This window comes from Callospermophilus lateralis, chromosome 5 (genome assembly GCF_048772815.1).
Source record: "Callospermophilus lateralis isolate mCalLat2 chromosome 5, mCalLat2.hap1, whole genome shotgun sequence".
In the NCBI taxonomy this organism is placed as follows: domain Eukaryota; kingdom Metazoa; phylum Chordata; class Mammalia; order Rodentia; family Sciuridae; genus Callospermophilus; species Callospermophilus lateralis.
In genome coordinates, this window is record NC_135309.1 from 71,112,067 (window position 1) to 71,137,211 (window position 25,145).

General features: G+C 36.6%; 1 protein-coding gene and 1 pseudogene across 1 annotated transcript in view; both read right to left on the reverse strand.

Moving 5' to 3' along the window:
- Positions 1–4,097: 4,097 nt before the first annotated feature.
- The window catches only part of Ndfip1 (Nedd4 family interacting protein 1), a 51,412-nt gene continuing 30,364 nt past the window's right edge, over positions 4,098–25,145 (reverse strand). The window contains exons 4-8 of the mRNA XM_076856793.2: positions 21,081–21,168; positions 20,029–20,153; positions 15,884–15,950; positions 12,396–12,501; positions 4,098–5,088 (exon numbers count right to left, since the gene is read on the reverse strand). Of these exons, the coding sequence (XP_076712908.1) occupies positions 12,398–12,501; positions 15,884–15,950; positions 20,029–20,153; positions 21,081–21,168 (384 nt within the window). The 3' untranslated portion in view covers positions 4,098–5,088; positions 12,396–12,397. The remainder of the gene's footprint in view (positions 5,089–12,395; positions 12,502–15,883; positions 15,951–20,028; positions 20,154–21,080; positions 21,169–25,145) is intronic.
- On the reverse strand, positions 8,534–9,088 carry LOC143399234 (10 kDa heat shock protein, mitochondrial pseudogene; annotated as a pseudogene).

The window sequence follows — 25,145 nt, forward strand, 5'->3', positions numbered from 1 at the left end:
TTTTATAACATATAGCCCCAGAAATGAAATATAATTTAACTAATCAAACAAATGAAAATATTATTTTTGTCAGGCACATGACCATGGGTACACAGATCTAGGCTTGAAAGGCATTGACTCAAACCTGGGAAAAAATGGATTGCTAATTTTACTTCTTCTGGACACCAGTGTTCACTATTTCTAATAATCACATAGGGCCAAACTATGCTAGTAATAAAAGGTTTGTGCTCTAACTAGTGGCTCAATTGACCTGCAGTCCCAAACCAGAAATAAGGTTTATATGTAAAAATCATCAATGCTGATAATCTGAGAAAAAAGCAACATCCAAATGACCACAATGACATCTAAACACAGTGTCTGGCAAATATAGACTAGGAAATGTTCTGTCAAAATAAAGATGTGAAACCAGGAAGCAGATGGCAAAATTCTTTCTAAAACCTTAAGGAACATTTTAGGCATTGCTGACTATTCTCCAAATAAAAAGAGATGTTTCATCAAGGGTAACTGAAGCTAGTCACCATAATAACTGCTCCAAGCCTCTCTACTTGGCTCACGTGGCTGGCTTGGGAGGGGAAGTGGCCCTCGTCAAGGCATGAATGCACACCCTGCAAGGTGAGACTGAGGCAGCTCGCTGGCATTCTGGAGGAACTCCAGAGGCCTGGGCTGGGTTTCAGTCAGAGGCAAGGAATCCTCAACTCTACTTTTTGTAATAATGCTTTGTTAGGCAATCACCTTCTCTACTTGAGATTTCTTTTATGTTTTTGTCCCATTTTCTTGTTTTCTAGGCTGTGTATACACCTGAACCTTTCTAGACAACTGGGGAGTAATAGTATATACTTGTATGCTGCCTTTTCCCCAGATCTACTGCACTGATGTTTGGAAGACTCAAAGAAAACCATTAATAATGGAATATTTCATATTTTATAGACAGGGAAACTGGCCTCAGGAAGACAGCTCTTCATTCATATAATTTACATGAAAGCAGTTCTTTCTATAGGTCATAAAGTTGTAGGTGATGCGATAAAATGGGCTAGAAAAAAAGGATTTTTTTAGAATGGGGATGATACAAGATCGATTTCTGTAATTATCTTTTTATTCCTGAAAACCTTTTATTCTCAACTTAAACCTAACTCTACTCCTGGGGACTTCCCAGTGTATTTCTTTATGTCTTCCAGAGGCCACATGTTAACACCTTTTGTTATATACATGAGTACAACTATATACATATGCAAAAGTATACAGGTATATGCCAAAGAGAAAGTTAAACCAAGAGCACTTTTAATTTTAGGTGGGGAGCAGGGGGCGCTTGCTGGCATTTAAACCCTAGCCTTATGCATGCTAGGCAAGTACTCTATCCCTAGCTGTACCATCAGCCATAAAAGTTCTTTAATACTGGCTTAATAAATGCTCTCTTATCTACCCTACAGACTATAAATAGTATTTAGGCTTAAAAATATACAAAACAAAATTCTACATTCTGGCTTTTTTTGGTGCCAGGGATTAAACTCAGGTCTTCACATATGGCCAGGTAAGCACTTTACCACTGAGCTACAAAATAATTTTTAATATAATCTATAGACATGTTATCCCTTTTCATTCCTCAAATCATCTTCAGAAAGCCACAAAAATAAAAATCTTGTAGCTGAAAGATAGGGACCAGTTAAAAACACCAGAATTATTTTGTCATAAACAATATTCTTCTACTTTATATAAATGTACAGTTCTACATCTAATCTTGGCATAATTTAAAAGTGATTATTGATATTTACAAAAATCAGGTCCAAGTGTTTTTATTTTGTCTCTATTTAATCTATGCCAATCCTCAAGAAGGATGGTGTGAAAGTGGGAAGAGGGGTAAATGTGGATCCAGAGCTGAGTCCAGGGCTTCATTCCTGGGGGCCTACTTTTGCTGAGTCTCACCCAGTATCTTGTCATTTTAGGCAATCATTGAAAATTGAATTATCACTTCCACTGGCCCTGACACTCCATGTCAATAGTTATTTCTTACCTTATTCCCCCCAGTAAATATAAACAATTTATAGCTAAGCTGAGTGTAAGAAAACAGTTAAGGCCAAAAGAAACTTCATGTGTGCTACTACTGACTCATGATAGGCCAGAGCTCAAATCATATACTTAGTCTTAATAAGAAAGCAAAAGGAGGGAGGGAGGAAGGGAGGGAAGGAAGGAAGGATGTTATCTTTTAATTCACTAAATATCTTGACTGAGGCTGTAGCTCAGTAACACTTGCCTAGCATGCACAAGGCCCTGGGTTCAATTTCCAGTACCACAACGAAAAAAAAATTGTTTATTTAGAAAAATTCTAAACAAAATTAGTAAATATATTTATTTTTATAATTTAACAAGCACATTTTAATAATCTTTTTGTTTCCATACAAAACAATCTAGAGCTTTCTGAAGAAAAAAGAAAAAAAAATGGCTACAGAGAAACTACAGAGAACCCTTTAAACATAAACATGCATGGTTCAAATAGCAACAAGAGACAGGGCCTTCATCATCACTGGTGAGCCAGTTTATTCCAAAACTTTAAGCAAATAACAGTGGTTCTTCTGTATCTTTTCCCCAAAAATCTTTATTATAAAGACCCATCCTTCATCCCAAAGGGTCATTCTTACTAATGAACCATGCCAGGCTCAGTAGTACACACCTGTACTCCGAGGTACTTGGGAGGTTGAGACACAGGGATCATTCGAAGGAGGAAGATCACTTGAGCCCATGAATTCAAGGCCAGCCTGAATAACACAATAAAACCCTGTTCTCAACAACAAAACATATGACAAAGGAGAACCCTATGGAAGAAAGAAAATAGAGAGAAAAATAAATAATAACAGTATAGCATAAATATTTTTACCCTGAATAGCAAGGACTTTAGATAACATGTGGTAATAATTTTATGTACCTCAAAGGTACATAAAATTTTAACAATATTTAAAAGAATAAAAAAAAATCATCCTCTTGACTAAGTGTTTCAAGGCATGTCAAACTGCAGGTTTACATATGACAAAGTATTATGGACCACCAAATATGTACAAATAGGAATTGCAAACATTTCAGTTCACTGAATATCCAAACCAAATAAGGTGCAAGGACCTACAGAATAAACACAAAGTCGGTCTACAGTGTTTGAGTTAATGGGATTTAAGACCCTTCTATTTTGTTCTGCAAGATAATTTTGAATAGTTCTGTTTTGTGTGTCCACAGTTATTCAGATAGAGATTTTTTTATTCTGGACCTCAGAATATTATAGGCCATAAAAAGTTTCAAACTCTAATGTTGGTATAATCTGATTCAAACATTTAAAAATAGATCCACAGCTTTCATAAAAGTCCCTTGTCTATTGCAAAATATAACTTTTAAAAAGAATGTACCATACTAATACTTGTAGTTATCAATAAAACTGACTGAAATAATCACTGAAATGTCAGTCCAGGAGACCCTTGATCTTCCTGTTTGGCTGGCATAACAACCTACATTTCTGTGCATTATATACTGACACCCCTAACAGACTTCCTATGCTGATTCTGGATGTTCGTGGGAGGCAGATGAATGAATTTACAGTTATTTTACTGTGCCAGTGTTGGTTTGTTAATAATCTGACTCTTAAATATTTCATTTGAGTACGTGGAAAATGCAAAACTCAAATGGCTGATGTTAATACAACTAAGACAAGAGTAGAGACTAGGAGAAATGAGAAAGCTTTAGCCTTAACTGAGTGCAGACAGGATTTAAAACACAGGCTGTGTTCAACTGAGAAAAGAAGCAAATACAGGGAACATGCAGAAAAAACACTGGTTGAAAGTAAGTAACCTAAGAGTACATCTAAAGAATGAAACATAATTAGAAATTCCAGAATAATTTATGTATGATCTCTAGAACTTTTTCCCCATTTTTGTCCATAAAATGCTCACATATATTTTTAGGAATATACTGAGTAGGATATGAAAGAAAGAGATTTCATGTGCTGAAAACTGACCCATGTCCAGTTTTTTTTAAAAATATTTACAGAATGAGTCTATTAAGATTAGAAAAATTTGTTTTAGCAATCAACAAATGCAAGCCAAAAAAATTAAACACTAATCTACAGTAAAAGGTGCTACACAAGAGACATTTATTAATGTTCTGTTGTATTTACAGTTTTAATATAGCAAACCAAGGTGAATTACCACTTGGGCAGAAAGCACATCATTCTACATTTATAACGCATCAGTTTCTGCTAACACTTTGTAAAAGCAAGTAGTACAGTATGTTAGGGATCATCTCAAAAGTTCCAAGCTAATTCTTTCTTTGCTCTTAGTACCTAATCCTCTGGGACTCTAATTATACAGTGTCAAGAATTACATTTTAGTAATTAAGTTGCATTTCTTCTTACACTTTCTATTTTATACAGTGACAACACCTTTAGAATTCCTTAGGTACACACCACATAACAATAAGGTACTGCAAAAATTCAAATACAGACCATAAAATTAATATTTATTTATCAATTAAGAACATACTTTTTTGACCACACCTTAAATGTATTTTTGTACTATAATTTTGCTTCCAGGTGTTCACACACAGTACAATAAATTTCTAGATTAATTTTAACAGCAAATATGGATTATGTGCAGAAATGCAGTCATAACAAAAATTTTAACTTTTGAGAAAACCCCTTTAAAAGAGCCAACCTTAAACATATCTTACACTAAAATCTTTTAATTCCAAATTTTCTTTGAGATGGAGGATGACTAAAGCAAGACTGCCCCCTACTGACTAAAGGGACATGGCTCCATGCTATTTAAAATGACTACAAACAATACATAAGGCATTATTAATACATCACAGACTTGATTGCAAGAGCTTTTTCAAACATTAACCACTAATGATTCAATGATTACAGAATTTTGCATTAACTATTAAAATTTTACACCTAGGAACAAATAGAGAGAAATGATCTTTTCAACAGTACTTTATTTTTTAAAGCAGGTGATTATTCCTCTGTGTTCTGCATCTTGATTCACTTCCTGCAGGTGTTCTCTTGCTTCTTGAGAGAGAATTCATAAATGCAGGAAGGCCTTTGCCAGAAAACATCTGCCAGAGAAGGATATTGAATATTGAAACTCTATTTTGGCTGAGAGAAGGATGTAGTCACAAAAGAAAGCAGGATGTTTGGAGACACGAGAAGTGCATTTTAACATAGTTTTCAGATTACTATATAATGACATCATGGTATTCAATAAACATTCAATTTTTAGTCCTTAACATTATCAAGGCCTCAAAAACTAGAAAGAACTGGTCTGCTTTCTCTAAAAACCTTTGAGGGTAGGGGTTTCTCTCTTCTGTTCTAACAAAAGAACAGAATGAAGTAACAATTCATTCTACCTTTAACCCTGTCAGGAATGACTAAAACTTAGAACAGAATTCACATGCTCACGTAATCTTCCTAACACACCTGAAGCTACTGTTTACCCAGACAATTCTGTCAATCTCACTTCCATTGAGGATGTTGATGATATCATGCTATATTTAAACAGACCAAGGCAAAAATTTAAAAACACACTGTAAACTCACAATTTCCATAAATACTTTTTAAAAATAAATTTTATAAAAATCCGAAGTATTCTGGGGTTTCTCTGAAAATAATAAATATATGTAATCCTGAAATATTTTAAGAAAGTTATATATGATTGAAATATAGGCTATCAGAATAAAGTCAATAGTGCCCCTCTCACCTTTTTTGGTGGTATTGGGGTTTGAACTCAGGGCCGTGCTCATGCTGGGCAAGCACTCTACCACTGAGCAATATCCCCATCCTGTTCATACATTTTGTTAAATGCCCATTTTAATTTAATACTTTGAGGCAATTCCATACTGGCATAGTAAATTGTTCTGATCTCATGGAAATAACTTGGGAAAAACTACCAGTTACTCCCTATTTTAATGCTAAAAGACAAAACACTAAAGAGATAACATTGATTAATTTAATAAACATTTATTGAGAAACCACTTCTAGTACCCAGAACCAAGTGACAACTTAATGGGATCAACTGACAATTGGATGGGCTCATACACAGGCCTTTAGTTTACCTTTCTCTCCATGTTACTATAAAAGCCACAGGAACTCCACCCCAGGCACTTTTTAAAATATTTTGCTTAGATTATTGGATACATCTTTAAAAGGCTGTCCAAATGCAGACAAGGTACAATACTAGAGGAAATTAACATAGCTTTTAAAAACCATCAACATTTTTCCAAACTCCAAATTCAGTTAATATTCAGTAAACCAATGATACTGACTACAAGAGCAACTGTTATTTAGATTAAGAGACATAAAAGATTTGAAGATCTCAGAATATACAGAGACATCAGAGAGACAAGGAATTATAAAAACCAAGAAGAAAAAAGAAAATTGGCAGACTGTTACCAAATGGAGGTTTTTGTAACAAGGCCAGATTCATTACAAACCAAAGTGATTTCTGTTTTTTTCATTTTGATTAATGATGAAAACTAATGAAACAATGCCTCTTAGGTCAAAACACTAGTTTGCAAGAACATTATGATAAGAGTACAGGCAACATTTGTTAGTTCATGCTACTTCATCAATAGCCTTAACTGTTAAACCACTTTAACTCATGCAAAGATAAAGCCTGACACTCAACAATCACTTAAAATCCCCAAGAGGCTGGGAGCAGTGGCTCATGCCTATAATCAGCTACTGGGAAGGCCAAGGCAAGAGGATCACAAGCTCAAGGCCAGTTTGGGCAATTTAGTGAGACGCTGTCTTAAAAAATTAATAAAGTTTTGGGGCTGTGGCTCAGTGGTAGAATACTACCTTCCTAGCAAGTTCAAGTACTTAAACTTATCCCCAACACCACACACCAAAATAAACAAAAACATCCCTAAAGAGGACCTAGATAGGTTACCTTAGGTAATCTCAATGACCGTACAAACTCCAAATGAAAGATTCTTCTAAAAGGCACTGCTGTCTAAGACCCAGAGGCATGTTCACATCCACTTGACTAGCAGTATCACATAAACACTGGTGGCTACATGAGCTGAAGGACAAACAGATCTTGAAGACTGTGGATATTATTATACTAAATTATGATCTGACCACTTTGGAAACAAAAGGGATCCAAAAGCCTATATATCATTTAACTGAAGAAGGAAGACAACCAAACCAGTTCTTACGTATGTTTGTGAATTTTTAAAAATAGAATATCTACTGTAAACACCATTTGTACTGTCTTGCCACTCAAAACAAGAGTCCATTAACTTTACCTTGAGAAGAAATTCCTTTAATAAAATGAGAGGTATTAAAGGAACTGGAAGAGGTGAAGTGTGTGCTATCATATAGAAAAAATTAAAATATTTGTTCCCTCAGGTATAGTTTACCAAGATAAAGGAATCACTTACAAAAGGGCCCTAGCTCATTAATGCCAGGGCTTAAAGACAATTTTCCTTCTATTTCAAAAGACTTCTAAATACATTATACTTCACATGTACAAGTGCTTTTGGTACAACACAAACAGTGTTAGATATAATCAACTAAGTTACTACCTTATAGTTACTGTAGCATATGCCTCATTTACCTGGCAGATCAGAGAAGGTAGTGGTCCATAAAAATGTACTTTTCAGTGAACATAGTACTTTTATTTTTTATTTTTTAAACAGTGCTAGGGATCAAACTCATGGAGGTCTCTGCATCCTAGGTAAGAGCTCTACCACTGAGCTACATCCCCAGCCCCTGAACAGAGTAAATAAGTGAGAGTAATTTTTATTTTTTACCATATCAAGTAAAGATGTTTCTAGAAGATATGCTTCTTTTTGAACAATAATAAGGAACATTTGCTTCCTCTCAGTCACACAGTAGATGACACTGTGTCCACCTTTAGCAGTTTCTTCTGGTTTTTGTTATCAAGTGGGAAACCAGTTAAACTGAGGTAATTAATGTACCTTCCCTGCCGGCCTTCCAGAGCCTCCATGGGCTCTAATGGGGTACTTGACAGGACTATATGAGTGTCAATAGGCTTTTGTAACATCTGCTTTGGTCTTTGGGGGATCATTTCCAGGTTGGCTTTTTATTTTGGGAAGCCAAAACTGAAAAGTCACTACTCTACTCTCCTCTAGTAAAATGCTGAATCTTAATACAGCGTGGAAGGTGTGTTATTTTTCTGCTATGGTTATTTTTAAAATTTAAATTTCCTTTCTGTGGTCTTTCTGACAAAAAGAAAACCTATAGTTAGCTTTTTTTTTTTTCTTTTTTTCTTGAGGGGTGGGGATTCCAGGGATTGAAGCTACAGGTGCTTAACTACTGAGCCACATCCCCAGCCCTTTATATTTTGAGACAGGTTCTCACTAAATTGCTTAAAGCCTCACTAAATGGCTGAAGCTGTCTTTGAACTTGTGATCCTCCTATCTCAGCTTCCCCAGTCACTGGGATTATAGCATGTGCCATAGCGCCTGGCTATAGTTAGCTTTTTTTTTTTTCCATTTACACATTTTATTTGGAAATGTTTACACAAGTACAGGGAAACTAAATTTTTGAGATAGTGGATGCTATTAGATTATCGGTTTATTATAAAAGAGACATGGAAATTATTTACATGATGAAAGATTTCAGAGCTTGAGTGGAGTAGGCAGCTTCATAGGACGCCATTTCAACAGAGATTCGTTTCAGTCTACCTACTTTCCAAGAATGTCTCCATCTCTAAATAAGAAATCCTTGTCATCTAGAATTACTTCGGTGCCTCCATACTTTGGGAGAACTTTACCTCCAACCTTCACGCTAACTGGATGAATCTCTCCACCCTTTCCTTTAGAGCCTGATCCCACAGCTACTACTGGTGCTTGCAAAACTTTTCCTTGAAATTTTTCTGGAAGCATAATGCCTTCTTTGGTCACAGTTTCGGCTGCACTCCTTTCAACCAATACTCTGTCAAAAAGTGGAAGAAACTTTCTAAATACTTGTCCAGCCATGATTCTGCACCACCGCAGCTCGGACTTCACTCTTGGTTAGCTTTTAACAAGTGATAGTACCATCAAAGAAAGCAGGAGTCGATAAAAGAAAAGCTTTCTCACTTGATGGGTTTCCAGTACATCTTCTAACTAAATTTACTCTGAACTAGAGAAAGAAAGCTATATGCATTTGGATTTGAATGGAAAGTTCTTATCCCCTTCAATGGACAAAGGACATTCAATCCCATGGTATGTTATGGCTTTTCAGGCTCCCTCTGGAGATCCTGAGAATTAATAAGAATATCATTAGAATTCTAAACGCTACTTTAAGTCCCTAAAACTCTTACTTTGAAGTTTTGAATCCTCTAAGTATGTTAAGAATGATTTTCAAATCAACTAGGATGTCAATGCTGGGCAGAAAAAGTAAACAAATGCTATCATGCCCTCTACTGGGGGATATGAATTTACTATACATAAATTTTTTTTCTTACAGTGCTGGGCCTTGTATATGCTAGGCAAGTGTGCTGTACCACTGACCTATTTCCCCAGAGCTGAAGCACTGTCAACAGTCCTGATTTCAAACAAGCTCCTCAACAGTTCTCACAGCATTATTATCAAGGACTGCCTGCTTCATATCATACCTAAAGACTTTTATTTTTATTCATTCATTCATTTATTATTTAATTATTTATTTTACAGCCCCAAGGGGCTATATCCCCAGCTCTTTTTTTAACGGTGCTGGGGATTGAACCCAGGGCCTTGTGCATGTGAGACAAGCACTCTACCAAATGAGCTATATCCTCAGCCCCTCCCCAGCTCTTTTTACTTTTTAAAATTTTGAGATAGGGCCTCATTAAATTTCTGAGGCTGGCCTCGAACTTGCTATCCTCCTATCTTAACTTCCTCAGCCTCTGGAGTTGCTGGGATTACAGATGTGTTCACCATGCCTAGCTAGATGTATTGTTTTAAATTCAGAACACTCATAAAACATTTCAAATTTTTAGAAAATAAAAAAATTTTCATTAAAGTCCCTAACAACCTAGGAAATCTGACTATTTCAGGCTTTCTATGCTATTTGTTATAGATAAAAAGCAAGATTAAATGCATGCCCCTATTAAAGATTCAAATTTTTATCCAGCTGAAGAATGTAGAGAACAGAGGGGTGATGTCAGTCCACTGAGAAATTCACTGCTGCCTACAGAATTCATTATTTAAAAGAAGAGAGAAATCTAGCCCCTCTGGATCTTTTGCACAGCAATGTTTTAGGGGAAATTTGTGGTGATTTCAGCCCTGTTTGTAAAGAACCCTGGAAAAAGCATTAACTTTTGATCTTTGCTATGTGAGAATTAACCAAGGCTAACTGTATATTATAATCAGATATGTAAATGAAAGATGACAACAGTAATTGAATAAAACAGCACAGAACGTCTGATAGGCCTCTTAAAGTTAGAATGTCCTAGACACAAAGACACACCACAGGCCTTAGGGCCCAAGCCAGTGTTAATCCATGTCCAGATTTTATGACCATAATCAAATTCATAACGTGCTACACATTTTTAAACATGTAATATTAAGATTCTCCCTTTAAAAAAATAAACACAAAGTACATAATCCCTTGAGAAATAACTTTAACACAGTTTAAGCCATCTGTTACTTACCTATATTTAATTCTACATGTAAAATGTTTAATACATTATCTGACACATGGAAAACTTTATAATGGTAAGATTATATCACGCTTGAAAAAAATTTTTGTTATATTCAAGAAGGTATAATCATATTATTCTCTTGCTTAAAAGCTTTTAACACTGCCTCATAACCTGGCAAATTAAATACAGTACTTAATTTTCTTGAAGCATACACCATATACCTGAGACCACCATAAGCCTTCAAAACTGAGAAACCCACTCTTAGTACATCATTACCTATATAAACTATGATACCAGACAGCAAATACAAACTCATGTTCTCATGGGCTTAGCTTGCACCCAGTTAACATGTCAGTGGGTTAAAGGGCAGCTCTATGAACTTGATGCTTCCACCAAAAATGGGCTTAATTCTCAAGATCGTTAAGAACACTGATTGAACCTGTTTTCTAGTCTCAACTTTTTATACTCCTTTAGGTTCCCATTGTGCTGCTGTCATTTGTATTTCCTTGCTTCTATTTCTTTTCTTTTTTTTGGGGGGGGGCATGTGGCACTGGGGATTGAACTCAGGGGCACTGGATCACTGAACCACATCCCCATCCCTATTGTGTATTTTTTTTAGAGACAGGGTCTCACTGAGTTGCTTAATGCCTTGCTTTTCAACGGAGGCTGGCTTTGAACTCTCGATCCTCCTGCCTCAGCCTCCCAAGCCTCTGGGTCCCTGCCTCTATTTCTGCTCTGTACTCTGCCTTAAGTGACTCTGAAATTCGTTCCCACGCTATCCAAATTTCCACTTGCTAAAACTCTGTCATTTAACATTTGTCACTACTGCTACACGCATGTTGTTGTAAACCTTGTGTACTGACCTCTGAGTGGTACTCAACATTCCACTCTTATCATCCACAGCTCTCAAAAGCCCAAGGAATAGAGTCACGAGGGCCTAGATTGTCTTACCAGAGAGCTTTATCTGGCATATTCTTTTCCCAAGGTTCCCTATCTCTTCCTTTAGGTAGCTATTTTTATCTACCGCTGTAAGATGGAGTCAGCCTCTTGGGAAAACTATGTGTGAATCAAAGGGCTTTGGCAGGGCTTAGTCCTCCTGTTCTAAGCAAGGAGAAAGGTCCTTTCTCCCCTTCCTTCTGTGGGTTTGACTCTCCTCACCACAAGAGTGATAATACATGGGTATGATGTGAAAGAAGGCACCAGGGAAGTTGTAAGGACTGGGGACATAGCTCAGTGATAAAACACCCCTGGGTCTAATCCCCAGTGGAGAGAGAGAGAGAAAGAGAAAGAAAAGCCTTGTTGAGCTTATTAGTAGCCCAGGCAAATGAAATTCCTAAAGTACTCTTATAGTCTCTCCTCCTCACTCTGGCCTTAGGGACTCTACATGATCAGAGAAGAGTAATTAGGCATGAAGGGTTCCTTCTGAATGCTGTCCTCTGGAACTGGAACAACACTAAGAGGATGTGGGATTCAATCAAGCAATGAAGCTTCCTGATGACAGCATTAAGACCGTTCCTTCCTTGGTATAATTAAAGCATGAGATGATGTTTTCTCCTATAGCAGTTTGCTCACTTGCCCTTATCAATGTTTTTGTGTAGACCACCCCTTAATAAAGTAGAAACTACAAAAAGACAGGGACTGTGCCTTCCTTACCTTCTATTTACCCCCTACCACAAACACTTACTCTAAAACTGAATAGAAATCTTCAATGCAGTGTGATTACACTGGGATAAGAACACAACCTCCCCCACACCACCCCCACACCCACCCCACCCCGCCCCGCCCTCATACCTTTAATAAATAAAGAGAACTCTGGTCCTGGGGAGATTTGAGAAAGTTTCTGGCATCTTCCGGACTTTAGCATAATTGATAAATCCTCTGAGAAACAGGAGAAAGCCTAATTTAAAAAAGAAAAGTCAAGTGAATTTATAATTTCCATGTTAAGTCTCCACCTCAGAAATATCCTTCTTGATAGCAATTCTTTGTCATTTTTCTGCTAAAGGATATTAAAGCATGAGCAATTTCCAGAATCTCCAAAAGATTTTTTATACCAAATTATCCGTTCCTCAATAAGAAGGCATAATCTCATGAGCCAAGAGTCTATTTTGCATATTGAGAATCTAATCTAAAAAGGAAAAAGAAAAGATGAGGCCAGATATTTATATGTGAAGGCCTCACTATCTACTGAGTTTAAAAAAAAAAAAAAAAAGAAAGAAAGAAAGTAATCCAAGATAATAAGTTCCAAAACGGGGAGAAGTTAGAACAGAGTTTTTCTCAGGTAAAAAATACTCTAAACTTTCTTGAGATTTTTTTTGTTGTTATGACAGTACGTACATAAAGCTGTCCACTAGATGTCAGGATGCCTCCAGCTATTATAGCATTTCTCATATTCTCTGCTATTAAGCTCTTCTTTCTCTACTCTCATTAATGCTGTTTTTGTTTGTTTGTTTGTTTTAATGACTATACCAGAGTCTACTCATTTACAGAAATCTGCACTTCTTGAAATGGTTTGTGGGGAGGTGATGCTACCCCTCCAATGGAAACCACACACTCCTGACTCTCCTTCGGAGATGATCCCTGAGTTTTGAGTACATTTTAAACACTGCTATTGAAAGATACATAAAGTTTAGTGTATACAGTAAGCTGGGCTCCAGTTTACTTACTGACTTGTAATAACCATAACCATAATCTAATTTTAAAACATGTTTCTTACTCCCCCAAACCCTGTGCCCATTAGCAGTCACTACTCTTTCATCTGTTCCCCCCTCCCTCTTTTTTAGTCCATCACTTTCTTTTGGACACATGTTTAAGTATACTCAGAGGTGGAAAACTTTGTACTCATGAGAAATGATTTGGGCAATAAGCAAGAGTTGTTGTGACTGGGCTCAGTGAATACTATTCTGTTTGGCATCAAAAGCACACAGTAGGGTTGGAGTTGCCTAGCATGTATGAGGTACTGGGTTTGATTCTCAACACTGCATATAAATGAATAAAGGTCCAACATCTAAAAAAATATTTTTTTTAAAAAAGCACACAACAGTAAATTAAGGGTTACCCTTCCAAATGCTGGGATGGGGGAGGGGGGAGGCAGAGTCCTTCTAAAAGGGAGAGCATGTGACCTGTGTATGGAAGGGATAGCTACGAATCCGCTCAGATCCAACCAAAGGGTGCTGTGTGGGATGAGAATATAGACCAGTTTTGCTGGATACTCCAACTTTTAAGAAAAGTAAAATAAAACAAACAAAAAACTCATGGATGATTTCTATGAAAAATTTTGATTTTTAAATGTTGACAACTACAAGGAAAAAAAAAAAAAACTGTGGTATAGCTGGACATAGTATCATAATCCCAGCAACTCAGGAGGCTGAGGCAGAAAGACTGCAAGTTCAAGGCCAGCCTGAGTAACTCAGTGAGTCCCTGTCTCAAAATAAAAAAATTTTAAAAAGAGCTGGGGATATATCTCAATGGTAGAGTGCCCCCTGGGTTTATTTCCCAGTATTGCAAAAATAAACAAACAAAACAAAGAGTTGAAACAAACCACAACCACAGGCTAGATGTAGTTCATGAGCTTCTGGTCTGAGACCCATGTCAAGTCCCTTGCTGAAGAAACTCCATAAAACAAGTCCTTCTCAAGAAAAGTTCCAAAAATGACCAAAACATCGGGTGCAAAAGCATATAAGTATAACCAATGTCTTAACATGTTTTGCATATAAGAAAACAGTACACAGCAGGAATGATCAATGATAAAGTACCATAAATCCATCTTCCATGAAACTTTTATATAAAAAGAAAATCTATCCATTAAATTTCTTTAAATAATTTATGCTGCAATCAACCAGTCTGCACACATACTTAATAACTCTGCTTTGGTTCATTCAGGATTTGATTTAACTTTAGGCTTCAGGAAAGAGGGGTAGTCAGGCTTTCTTTTGAAAATACAATTTAGAGAATAAGCAAATCAAAGAATTATTCTCCCTAAGTTATTGTCTTGTTGGTAATTTTTATTATTAAACTTCTCAGTAATCAATGGAGGGGGGAAAAATCACTTTCTCTTTTCAATTACTGGAATTCCAATGACCAACAGCACAGTGAATGATGCTGCTTGCAGAAAAGGACAGGGAATAAAGTGATAAATAACTTGTATTTTCTATATAAAATTTAGGATCAGCAACACATGACTCTGTCAAACTAAGCAAAGCAGGTCCTGAATCTATTAAACCTATTAAGCACCTATTGGGTATGGTCACTAGGTTGTGCCAGGTCCATGAGCAGAATACCACCAAGAATCTTTAATACAGAGGCAACAAGAGGGCCCAAACCAGGAGGTAGGAGAAAATGGTGTCACCAATGGGGAACATGGCAATCACATCAAACAGTTGCAAACAGCCCAGCTCTTGCTTCTAAGATGTAACAACAGTGATGATGGCCTCTCTTTATCACATACATTTTATTTATGAATAATGAAGAAGCCACATTAAAACAATTCACCCCAGTGGGCTTGTCTATTTGTTTGCTTTGTCTTTTTTCTTTTTACTTCTAAAGGAAATATTTAGAGTAAAAAAAATAAAATCTTAAAACTGATAGTCTGGGCTGAGGATGTAGCTCTGTGGGTGGAGTGCTTGCCTTACATGCACAAGGCCCTGGGTTTAATCCCCAGCACTATACACATAAACACACACACACACACACACACACACACACACACACACCACCACCACCAACAACAACAAAAACTAATAGTCTGAACTACCTGGATTTTTTTTTTTTTTAAGTTTCCTCCCCACTATAAAATAATTCTTAAATGGTAAACTAAAGAATTCTAGAAAATCAATAACAGTCATTTCAGAAATTATGTCTAATAAGGCTATCCATTTCTGTTGTCTACTGAGATCTAACCAAAAATGAACTACATACACTCGGGAGTTTAATACACCTATGAGCAATTTGAGGCTGAGTTTGTGAACAATTTGTGGCAATAACAGGGAGGAAACTCCATGTTATCCAGTCTTCTCATGATTAATGCCCTACTGATCAAATGGGGAAGGAGTATCCATAAATGGGTTAAGAAAAACCACTACAGACTCATCATTAACATGCACATTACTCTGATGGTGACAATAGCCTAATCTTTAAGAAAGAAACATTTTCAAAATTATACTTTAAATGGATAATTATTATATTGCTATGTAATAAGTGAGATGATGGTTTACTAAAAGTAATTTTACTTGTAAAATTTAACATACAATTTTCTCTCCTTTTTTTATATTAGAAGTGCTTACCTAAAACCAAGAACACCCACCAGAGCCAGTACTGACCATCAAAGTATCCAGGGAAATAGGTGGAAAACTAAAAAATAAGGAAAACACTTTATATCAGCTTAACAAATACAATTTTACACAGTAATTTAATGGCGCATAATATACAAGGCATTTGTTAAACCACTGCTGACATTTAGCCCTTATAAAAGTTTAGAAAGTGCAAGTTGAGGGGATGTAGCTCAGTTGGAAGAGTGTTTGCCTTGCGTACACAAAGCCCTGGGTTCAATCCCTAGCACTCCCCCACACAAAAAAAGGCAAGTTGAAGTATGTTAATGAGTTACTGATTTGAAATGATCTGACAAATGCAAATCTATTTCCTTTCTTGAAAAGCAGTCCTTTTATAACTTTAGTTTTATGGCCTCCTTGTTTTTGTTTTTTGTTTGGTACTATTATGGGCCAGGATGTGCAATGACCAAACAGACTCCATTTTATCCTGAGACTCCATATCATGTAAGAAATGCTTCTCCTGTGGGAAAGTCCCACCTCTGTACCCATTAATAGTTACCTAGCAATTCTTATACAATATAAAATTGTTCTCTTTGCTTTCCATCTTTCTTGGGCAATGTCCCTTGTCACAGATTGATTGTCTAGACGTTAGTAACCATTCTCTTGTACTCAACTAAGGTCATTTTGACCCACTTCCTTTCTGCTTGCTTGCTGCTATGCCAATCTGGAAAGTCCTGTGGGAAATACCAATGTACCCATTGCATTGTCTCGTTGACTGCCCAATTCAGCTTCTGTACTTGCTTGCTTACATTGGCTAAACCTCCAAACATCCCTTTTGTGGTTTTTTTGGCTTAAATATGAGGCCAACTGAAGGTGGGCACGTTACTCTGACCATCTTCCTTTTAAAGAGTAGAGTGTCTGCTACTGGCCAGCAATAAAGGCTTAATTGGAATGGCAATGTGTGGTCTGAGAGTTATTTGAGGGTCTTGGTATCAGTTTAACAGAACCAGGGATTGAACTCAGGGGCAGTGGACCACTAAGCCACATCCCCAACCCTATTTTCACTGAGTTGCTTAGTGCCTCACTTTCTCTGAGGGGCTGGTTTTGAACTTGCGAACCTCCCAAGCTGCTGGGATTACAGGCGTGAACCCCCTGGCCCGACCACCTCCCTTGTTTTTAAAGTATATAAAAATTTGATTTTTTAAAAATACTCCCCCCAACACAGTATTTGCTGTGTATTTCTTAAAACATGCTTCAATGAGAGTTTTACTTGATTTATGCAGTGCTAAAACTAATTGTTTTCCTAATATTGCCTCTTTTCTACAAGGCCCAGTTTTGTTCCTACTCCTCCAGCCTTGCCTTCACCTTGGTTAATCCTATGCTTTTGCTAGTAACTGGTTTAGAAATGAACACAGGGTGTCATTCTGGCCAACAGAAATTCAGGATTTCTGAGAACGCTTCCTTGCTCTTACAGAAGAATGGGGAAAAAACTACCAACAACAAAAAATACAGATAGGCCAACAAGATTTTTCAACTTAAAAATTTTCAATTTTAAGATGTGTGAAAGCAATAAGAATTCAGCAGTACTTCAAAGTACTGCTCTTTTCCTGCACTAGTCACATGCAACGTTCTCTGCTGGGCAGCAGCAGTGAACCACAGCTCTCAGTCAGCCATGTAATCATGAGGGGAAACTGGCACTCTACTGTATACTCTGATGCTACTCTACATTTGGTAGGTTAGGTGTTATCAAATGCATTTTTGACTTAATAATATTTTCAACTTACAATAGGTTTATCAGGACATGACTCCATTACAAATGGAGAAACCACCTGTAACTCCCTTTCTCCTGCTGAGTGCCGTTGTGTTTCAATGTAGTATCTGAAACTGCCATCTTTAGTGAGAATGATAGCAACATGCTAAATATCAGCTCTCCCTCATGATGTTCATGAACTATTGATTTAACTAACCTCCATGTCAGGACTCGTTTTCATGGAAAATAAACTTTCTCCATTGTTTTTCTAATTTTCTAAGCCACTTGGAGCTGGGTTTTCAGTTATTTACATTCAAAAAGCATCCTAACTGATTTAAACTGATCATTTGAATCAGTTAAAAATCAGTCAAAAATTTAGTTTCAAAGAAAGATTAGTAACTAATTCTATTTGTTTTGTTTGGAGGTTTTGATATCAAAGAATTTACTGTAGTTTGAGAATTCATATATAGCAGTTCCCCACCCGTCCATACAGAATGACTTTCAAGACCCCCCAGTGGATGCTTGAAACTGTAGATAGTGCCAAACCCTACATATAAAATGTTTTTTTCCTATAGGTACCTACCTCCAATAAGGTTTAATTTATAAATTAGGCACAGGAAGAGATTAACAATAACTAATATTAAAACAATTTTAACAATATACTGTGAAAAAAGTTATGTGAGCATGGTTTTGCTCTCAAAAATATCATATTGTATTATAAATCTTAGAAACTTCAGTAAACAGCTAGGTGTGGGGGTATACTCCTGTAATCCCAGAGATAGGAAGATTGCAAGTCTGAGGCCAGGCTGGGCAACTTAGTGAGATCCTGTCTCAAAAATAAAATAAAAAAGTGTTGGGGATGTAGCTCAGTGGTAGAGAACTTGCCTAACATTAAAAGGCCCTGGGTTCAATCCTCAGTACTGCCAAAAAGAAAGGAAGAAAAAGGAAGAAGAGTAAGAGGAAGAAGGGAGGACGGGAGAAAGGAAGAGGAACCCCAGTCTATGATTCTTGACCATTTATTATCAAGAACTGACCTTTTCACAAAAAGAAAGCACTTTATGGCTTCTTTTTGACATATCCAAATTATGAATTATACTTTGGGGCCATTATTAAGTAAAATAAGGATGACCTGAACCCAAGAGTTTTGATAACCTGATAATTTGATAACTGAGATGGCTACTAAGTGACTACAGTGGGAAGTTTATTCCCCATGAGTATACTAGCAGAACAATCCTTCAGGTTTTGAGTGGGATGTTTCATTTCATCACACTGTTCAGGATGGCATGCAATTCAGAATGAACAAATTGTTTATTTCTAAAATTTTCCATTTAATATTTTCAACTTGGATTGATCACAGGAAACTGAAACCATGGAAAGCAAAACTGAAAATAAGGAAGGCCTATGATATTGTATTTTATTTCTTAATAAAGTATAACAAGTTTTAGAGAAGGAATGAAAACTTCTTTGTGGCCTAAGTTCTTAACTTAAAGCCCAAGTTTTAGATGAATGTACATTAGCTGCCTAGGGGGAAAGCTCCTGGTTTTTATCAGATTCTTAAAGGATTCTGGAAACCTAAAAATGTTAAAAGTGTTCCAGAATAAATAAAATGGAACTGCTTTGAAGAACTGAGTATTTAAGTATGCCAATTTACAATGAGTAAATTGATTTGCTCTATAAGGAAGACAATAGCAATAATAAACTTAACAGAAATCAGAGAATATTTTAAAAGTTGGGATGTTTTATAACTTTAAATAACTTCGTATGATTTTAACTGGCAACTCCCAAATCACTGAAGGAACACACATCTCTCTAATTTGATCCCTAATGGAGCAATGTTTGTTAAATATTGTTGTTTCCACAAATATTTTGGCCTAACCAATACCAGAAGGAAGGAAAACAAACAGAGAGAAGAAAAGAAGAAGAAATTAAGATTAACAATTCAGAAGAATTAATGAGAGGAATGCCTGTTTTTGATGAAACACCAAAGAAGTGATATCCTTTTTATTATACAAATAACTGATTTTGGATTGTACATACACATTATCTTAAGTATTAAAAACAAGAAGGCAGAGCTGGGGTGTAGCTCAGTGGTAAAGTGCTTGCCTAGCATGCATGAAGCCTACATTCAATCTTCAGCACCATGAAAAATAAATAAATAAAAACGAAGAAAGCAGCCAGTGAACAACCTGTAGAATAAACCAATATTCATTAGATTTAACTACAAAAATTGGATGCAGGAACCACTTGCAACTGATTCTGGTTCAACTACATTATAAAACCAGAAACAAAGATTAGTATAATTTTAAATGTTGAGATAACTTCGAAAATGCAAATGAAAAAAGTCAAACATTCAAAATCATTCTGATTATTGTCTCTCTGGAGGATCTATCTTTCCTGTTGTACAACTTACCCTGACAATCAGGATCCACTTAATTAGAGAGAGACCAAATCCTGAGATGGCCCCATACCTTCCTGCAGCTGAGGTGGTCAGGCAAAAAGACAGGAAAAACCCAATCCAGTTGAAGAGGAATGCCACTGAAAAAGCAGAAGGGGGAAAAAAAAATGCCAGCCAGGTCTTATTGGAGAAGAAGCAGAAATGCCCTTTACATCTGCCTCTGCTTCGGTGACTTTCCCAAGGATAAAAGAGCCTGTCCTTCACAACCCTTACCCCACCTCTCCCAAACAACCATCCTCTTGTCTTCCCCTAAAAGCAATAAAAAAAAATCCTCTTTGAATATCATTTTATACTATTATGTTTATTTCTATTCATGCCCAAAATGCCTTAATAGTCACCAAAACTGTATACTCATGACCTGTGCACTTCACTGTATGTTATATACTTCAGCAAATAAAATAAATGCCTGGGGCTGGGGTGGTGGCTCAGTGGTAGAGTGCTCGCCTAGTATGCATGAGGCACTGGGTTGATCCTCAGCACCATATAAAAACAAACTAATGTATCCACCTAAAAATCTAAAGATACATAAATAAATATTTAAATAAATAAATAAATATCTTGGCCATTAAATTGGTGCCCCCAAATAATCTGATTCATGTTACTCATCCTGCTGTGAATTCTAACAGTTTAGATAACATTACCTCTAAAAACAATGCATTTTCTTTATTTTTAATAGAGAGAGGAAAAAAACATAGTTGCTCATTCTAAATGAGACTCATGAAAAGATAAATGAACAATAATATCAAAGGGAAAAAATTAGGCTGGTTTTGACTTATCAAAAAATAGATGCTTATAGAAGACAATTTATCAGACAAGGGCATTTAATTCCTACTCTACAGATTAGGTGTGAGTAGGAATAATGTAAAGAGACTCTGTGGACTTGGAAAATGAAGCTTAGCTCATGTAAAAATGCAGCCCTCCCATAACTGCTTTAATTATATTTTCCACATATTAATCCAAAGCACCCTGGTTTGTAAGAAGTGACTCTGCTGTGTGTATATACTTACTGAAAAAAGTTAACATGAAAATCCCATCATTTCCTATCCTCAGCTGGTCAGCATCATCAAAATCATCCCGGCCCACAAAATCTTCATCCTAATTGAAAAGAAAAAGGTAAATGAATAATTTCATTTTGCATCATAAAGTAAAAGATATAATTAGGGTTGAAATAAATCTCTTTTTTTAATCTCCATGGTTTTCTAAATAAATTTTTCATTTTATAACCCAAATTCTTTTTTCCCCCCACTGGTGCTGGGAATAAAACCAGGACCTCCTGCCTGCTAAGGACACACTATATCACTTAGCTGCACACCAAGCCCCAGTGGAAAGTCTTTTAACAATACATTTCAATAATTTAAAAGTTCAAAATGAGAAATTATATCCCATCTAATTCAAATGTAAATAATAATAATAATAATAATAATTTAAAAGTTCACAGGCAGGCGCAGTGAGGCCTACCTGTAATCCCAGCAATTTGGAAGGCTGAGGAAGAAAGTTTGAAAGTTCAAGGTCAGCCTCAGCAATTTAATAAGACCCTCAGCAACTTAATGCAACCCTGTCTCAAATAAAAAATATAAAAGGCTGGGAATATAGTTCAGTAGTAAAGTGGGGAAAAATATTTTTTAAAGTTCACAAAGAACTATTTTCTTTTTCAAAATTATCTTAAAAAATTGTTTACACATTTGACTTAAATTCTAGAAAATCAGTAATCAAGGGCCTGTTTAGGGCCTATACTATAATAGTAATCTAAGACCATACTAAGGGGATAGGAGGAAGACAGCATGATACATGAAGAGTCTCTAGAGCTGCCCATTGCTCAATTTGTCCATAAGCATTTGTTTGTGTTGGTATATAAGTCTGAAACAAATTCACCTACAGTCTTACTTGCATACAGGATTTTTTCTATCCTAACTTGAAAACACAATATTGCAGATTTAAAAGGAACATGATCCTGACCAACATCAACATATGTGGCTTATCTTTTCAACTGATGTAGGTACGTACTGAGATATTTAAAGGTAATTGAGTATAACTTAAAACTGAAAGTAACAAGCTCTACATAGCTCAAGAAAGGCACTAAAATTTAAAAAAAAAAAAAAAAAAAAAATCAAAACTCGTCCTACACAGAAAAGGGTCTGGAGAGGAACATCTATACCAAACTGTTACTGGTGGTTACCCTGGAGAGGGGAACTAAAGAAAGGGAAGTGTCAGTGGCAGCTGTTTTTTTCTAACTGAACACAATTCTTCTTTCATTTTAAATCTTTATAAGAATGTTTTGTTTTACAGTTGTGTTTTGTTTTTTTGGTGGTGCCATGAACTGAACCCAGAGGTACTCTATCACTAAGCTACACCCCCAATCCTTATTAATTTTTTTATTTTGAAACAGGGTCTTGCACCTAGTTGCCTAGATTGGCCTTGAATTTGAGATACTCCTGCCTCAGGCTTCCTAGTCACTATGATTATAGACATGTACCACAATGCCTAGCTTAAAACAAAATTTTCAAAAATATTAAATATCTAAATTAATATTAGCAGAATAAGATCTTGTCTTTTTTTTTTTAAAGGAGAATGAAAGGGTATTGGGAATTAAACCCAGGGGCATTTTTACCACTGAGTTACTTCCTTAGCTCTTTTTATTTTGAAACAGTCTCACAAAGTAACTGGGGGTCAGTAAATTGCTGGGACTAGCCTCAAACTTGCATTACTCCTGCTCCAGCCTCCAGTGTCACTGGGATTATGCATCATTGCACCCAGCTCGTCCCCAGCCTTTTAAATTTTATTTTGAGACAGGATCTCACTAAATCCAGGCTGACTTAGAACTCATGATCCTCCTGCCTAAGACTCCTGAGTAGCTGGAATTACAGGTGTGCAAGACTGGCAGAAACAAACTGTTTTTTGCATAGCTACTCAAAATTATACACCAAAAATACATGAAGTAACTTATTCTGTATATGCTTTCTAAATGTTCTTCCTGTCCTTGGGATCTTTTTTATCATGATTTCTCCCACAAATAGTTGCCAGATTAATGTTTCCAAAATATTACACTATTCCTTCAATACTCCTGATTTGAAAGGACTCCACATGAGCCAGATACAAAATTTAAATGCCTCAGTCTAGCATTCCAAGGATCATACAAATGAGAGCTCTGGTCACATCTTTCTATTTCCCTTTAGAAGGTCCTCGCTCATGAAAAAAACCAATGACTACATCCACAAAATTGCCTTATACTGGGTTAAATTTACATCTGCTTTATGGGCTTTTTCCCTCTGGAATGCTCTTAATTCATCAAAACTCTGGGCCTACTACAAATCCCAACCTTCCCCATGATCACCTAGTAAAAAGTCAGTTCTTGATGCTCATTGCTCATCTCAGAATAGATATGAATATCTGTGGACCTTTTAACTAGCTGGATTTTAAGCTCTGTATCCTAATATATACAAAGCTCTTTACTCATCCACTATAGAATATGTAGCACCTTATACAAAAAAGTGATCTATGCATGTTTCCTGAATAAGACAGCATTAAGAAACTCTTAGGCTGTGTATAGAGGTACATGCCTATAATACCAGCTACTAGGAAGAATAAGGCAAGAGGATTCCAAGTTCAAGGACAGCCTGGGAGAGATATCCTGTCTCCAAAAAGGGGATGGAGTGATAGAGTGCTTTCCTAGCATATGTGAGGCCCTAGGTTCAATCCCCAATATTATACCCCACCCCTGAAAAAAGCTCTTAACTATGCATACTTTTCAAATAAAAGAATTCTGAAGTGGACTCCAGATGAGCCAGATACAAATTTTAAATGCCTCAGTCTAGCATTATACCCCCACAAATGGTATTAATCATCCCCAGAGTGCTCTAGTTACCATCTATTCCAACAGGTTTGTAGAGTACACTGAACATACTAGGAAGGGACTCGAGTCTAGAGTCTAGAATACCTAGGGTTGACTTTCACTTCTGCTACTTATTAGCCAATGACTTCAGGCAAGTTAGTTCATCTCTTTGGACCTAAATTTTTACATCAATACAATGAAGATAATATACTATCTACTTTGAGAGGTTATTTGAGGGTTGAAAACAATATACAAAATATATAAAAGCATCAAGCACAGTACCAAGCACATTTTTTGCTTCCAGTAAATACGGCAGGTCAGGACTGTTTTGTGTTTAGACAATAAACTCCACAAGGGTTCTTAAGTTTTTCCTTAGTACCAACAAGATCTGAATGCATGTTATCATGTAGGATCAGCTTTTACTGGGCTTATAAACTATTTCTTTCAAGCAGTGGTTTTAGGAGCTCCACTCCTTATAGTAGGCACAGCCTATAAACAGCCCACTATCCTAAAGTCAGGGGAACTTCTTTCTCTGCCCCTCCCCCACTACTAGAGATTGAACACACTGGGTGCTCTACCACTGAGCTTCAACCTCCAGCTGTTCCGGGTGTCCACCCCACCCCACCCCCACCCCCAGCCAGAGTTTTGCTAAGTTGTTGAGGCTGGCCTCTAACTTACAGTCCTCCTGCCTCAGCTTCCCAAGTAGCTAGTGTTAAAAGTGTGCACTAGCAGGACTTCTCTTCTTATTTTACCACTCCCTCCAGTTTCTTGCCAGGCCTAGACCCCAAAACCCTGATTGCCCCAACTTTCCAATATAAGGCTCAAGGTTCTACATGCATGTTCTTGACCTGCATGAATGTTTATGAAACTATATGTATACTGCTTACAAAAACATCAAGAGCTAAGAGTACCCCAAAATCTCTGCTGGCTTATCTCATTCTCATGAATCAACATCAGGCTAGATGAGATCTGAACTCATTATACCCCCACAAATGGTACTATCTGGACTGCTAGAGGAAGTTCAATTCTATGAACTTGCACATATTTGTTCTTTCTATAGACCTCCCTAGCAACTACCTACCTAACACCAATCTATTAATTGTACAGAATCAAGGCCGTTGAAGTGTTTTCTAAATCAGTCCCTGCTCCAAGATGTTTCAATCACCCTAAGAGACTTAAGAAAGCTGTGGCAGCAGTTTTAGAGACAGAAAAAATAAGCTGACTTTTGTAGTGATCGATTATC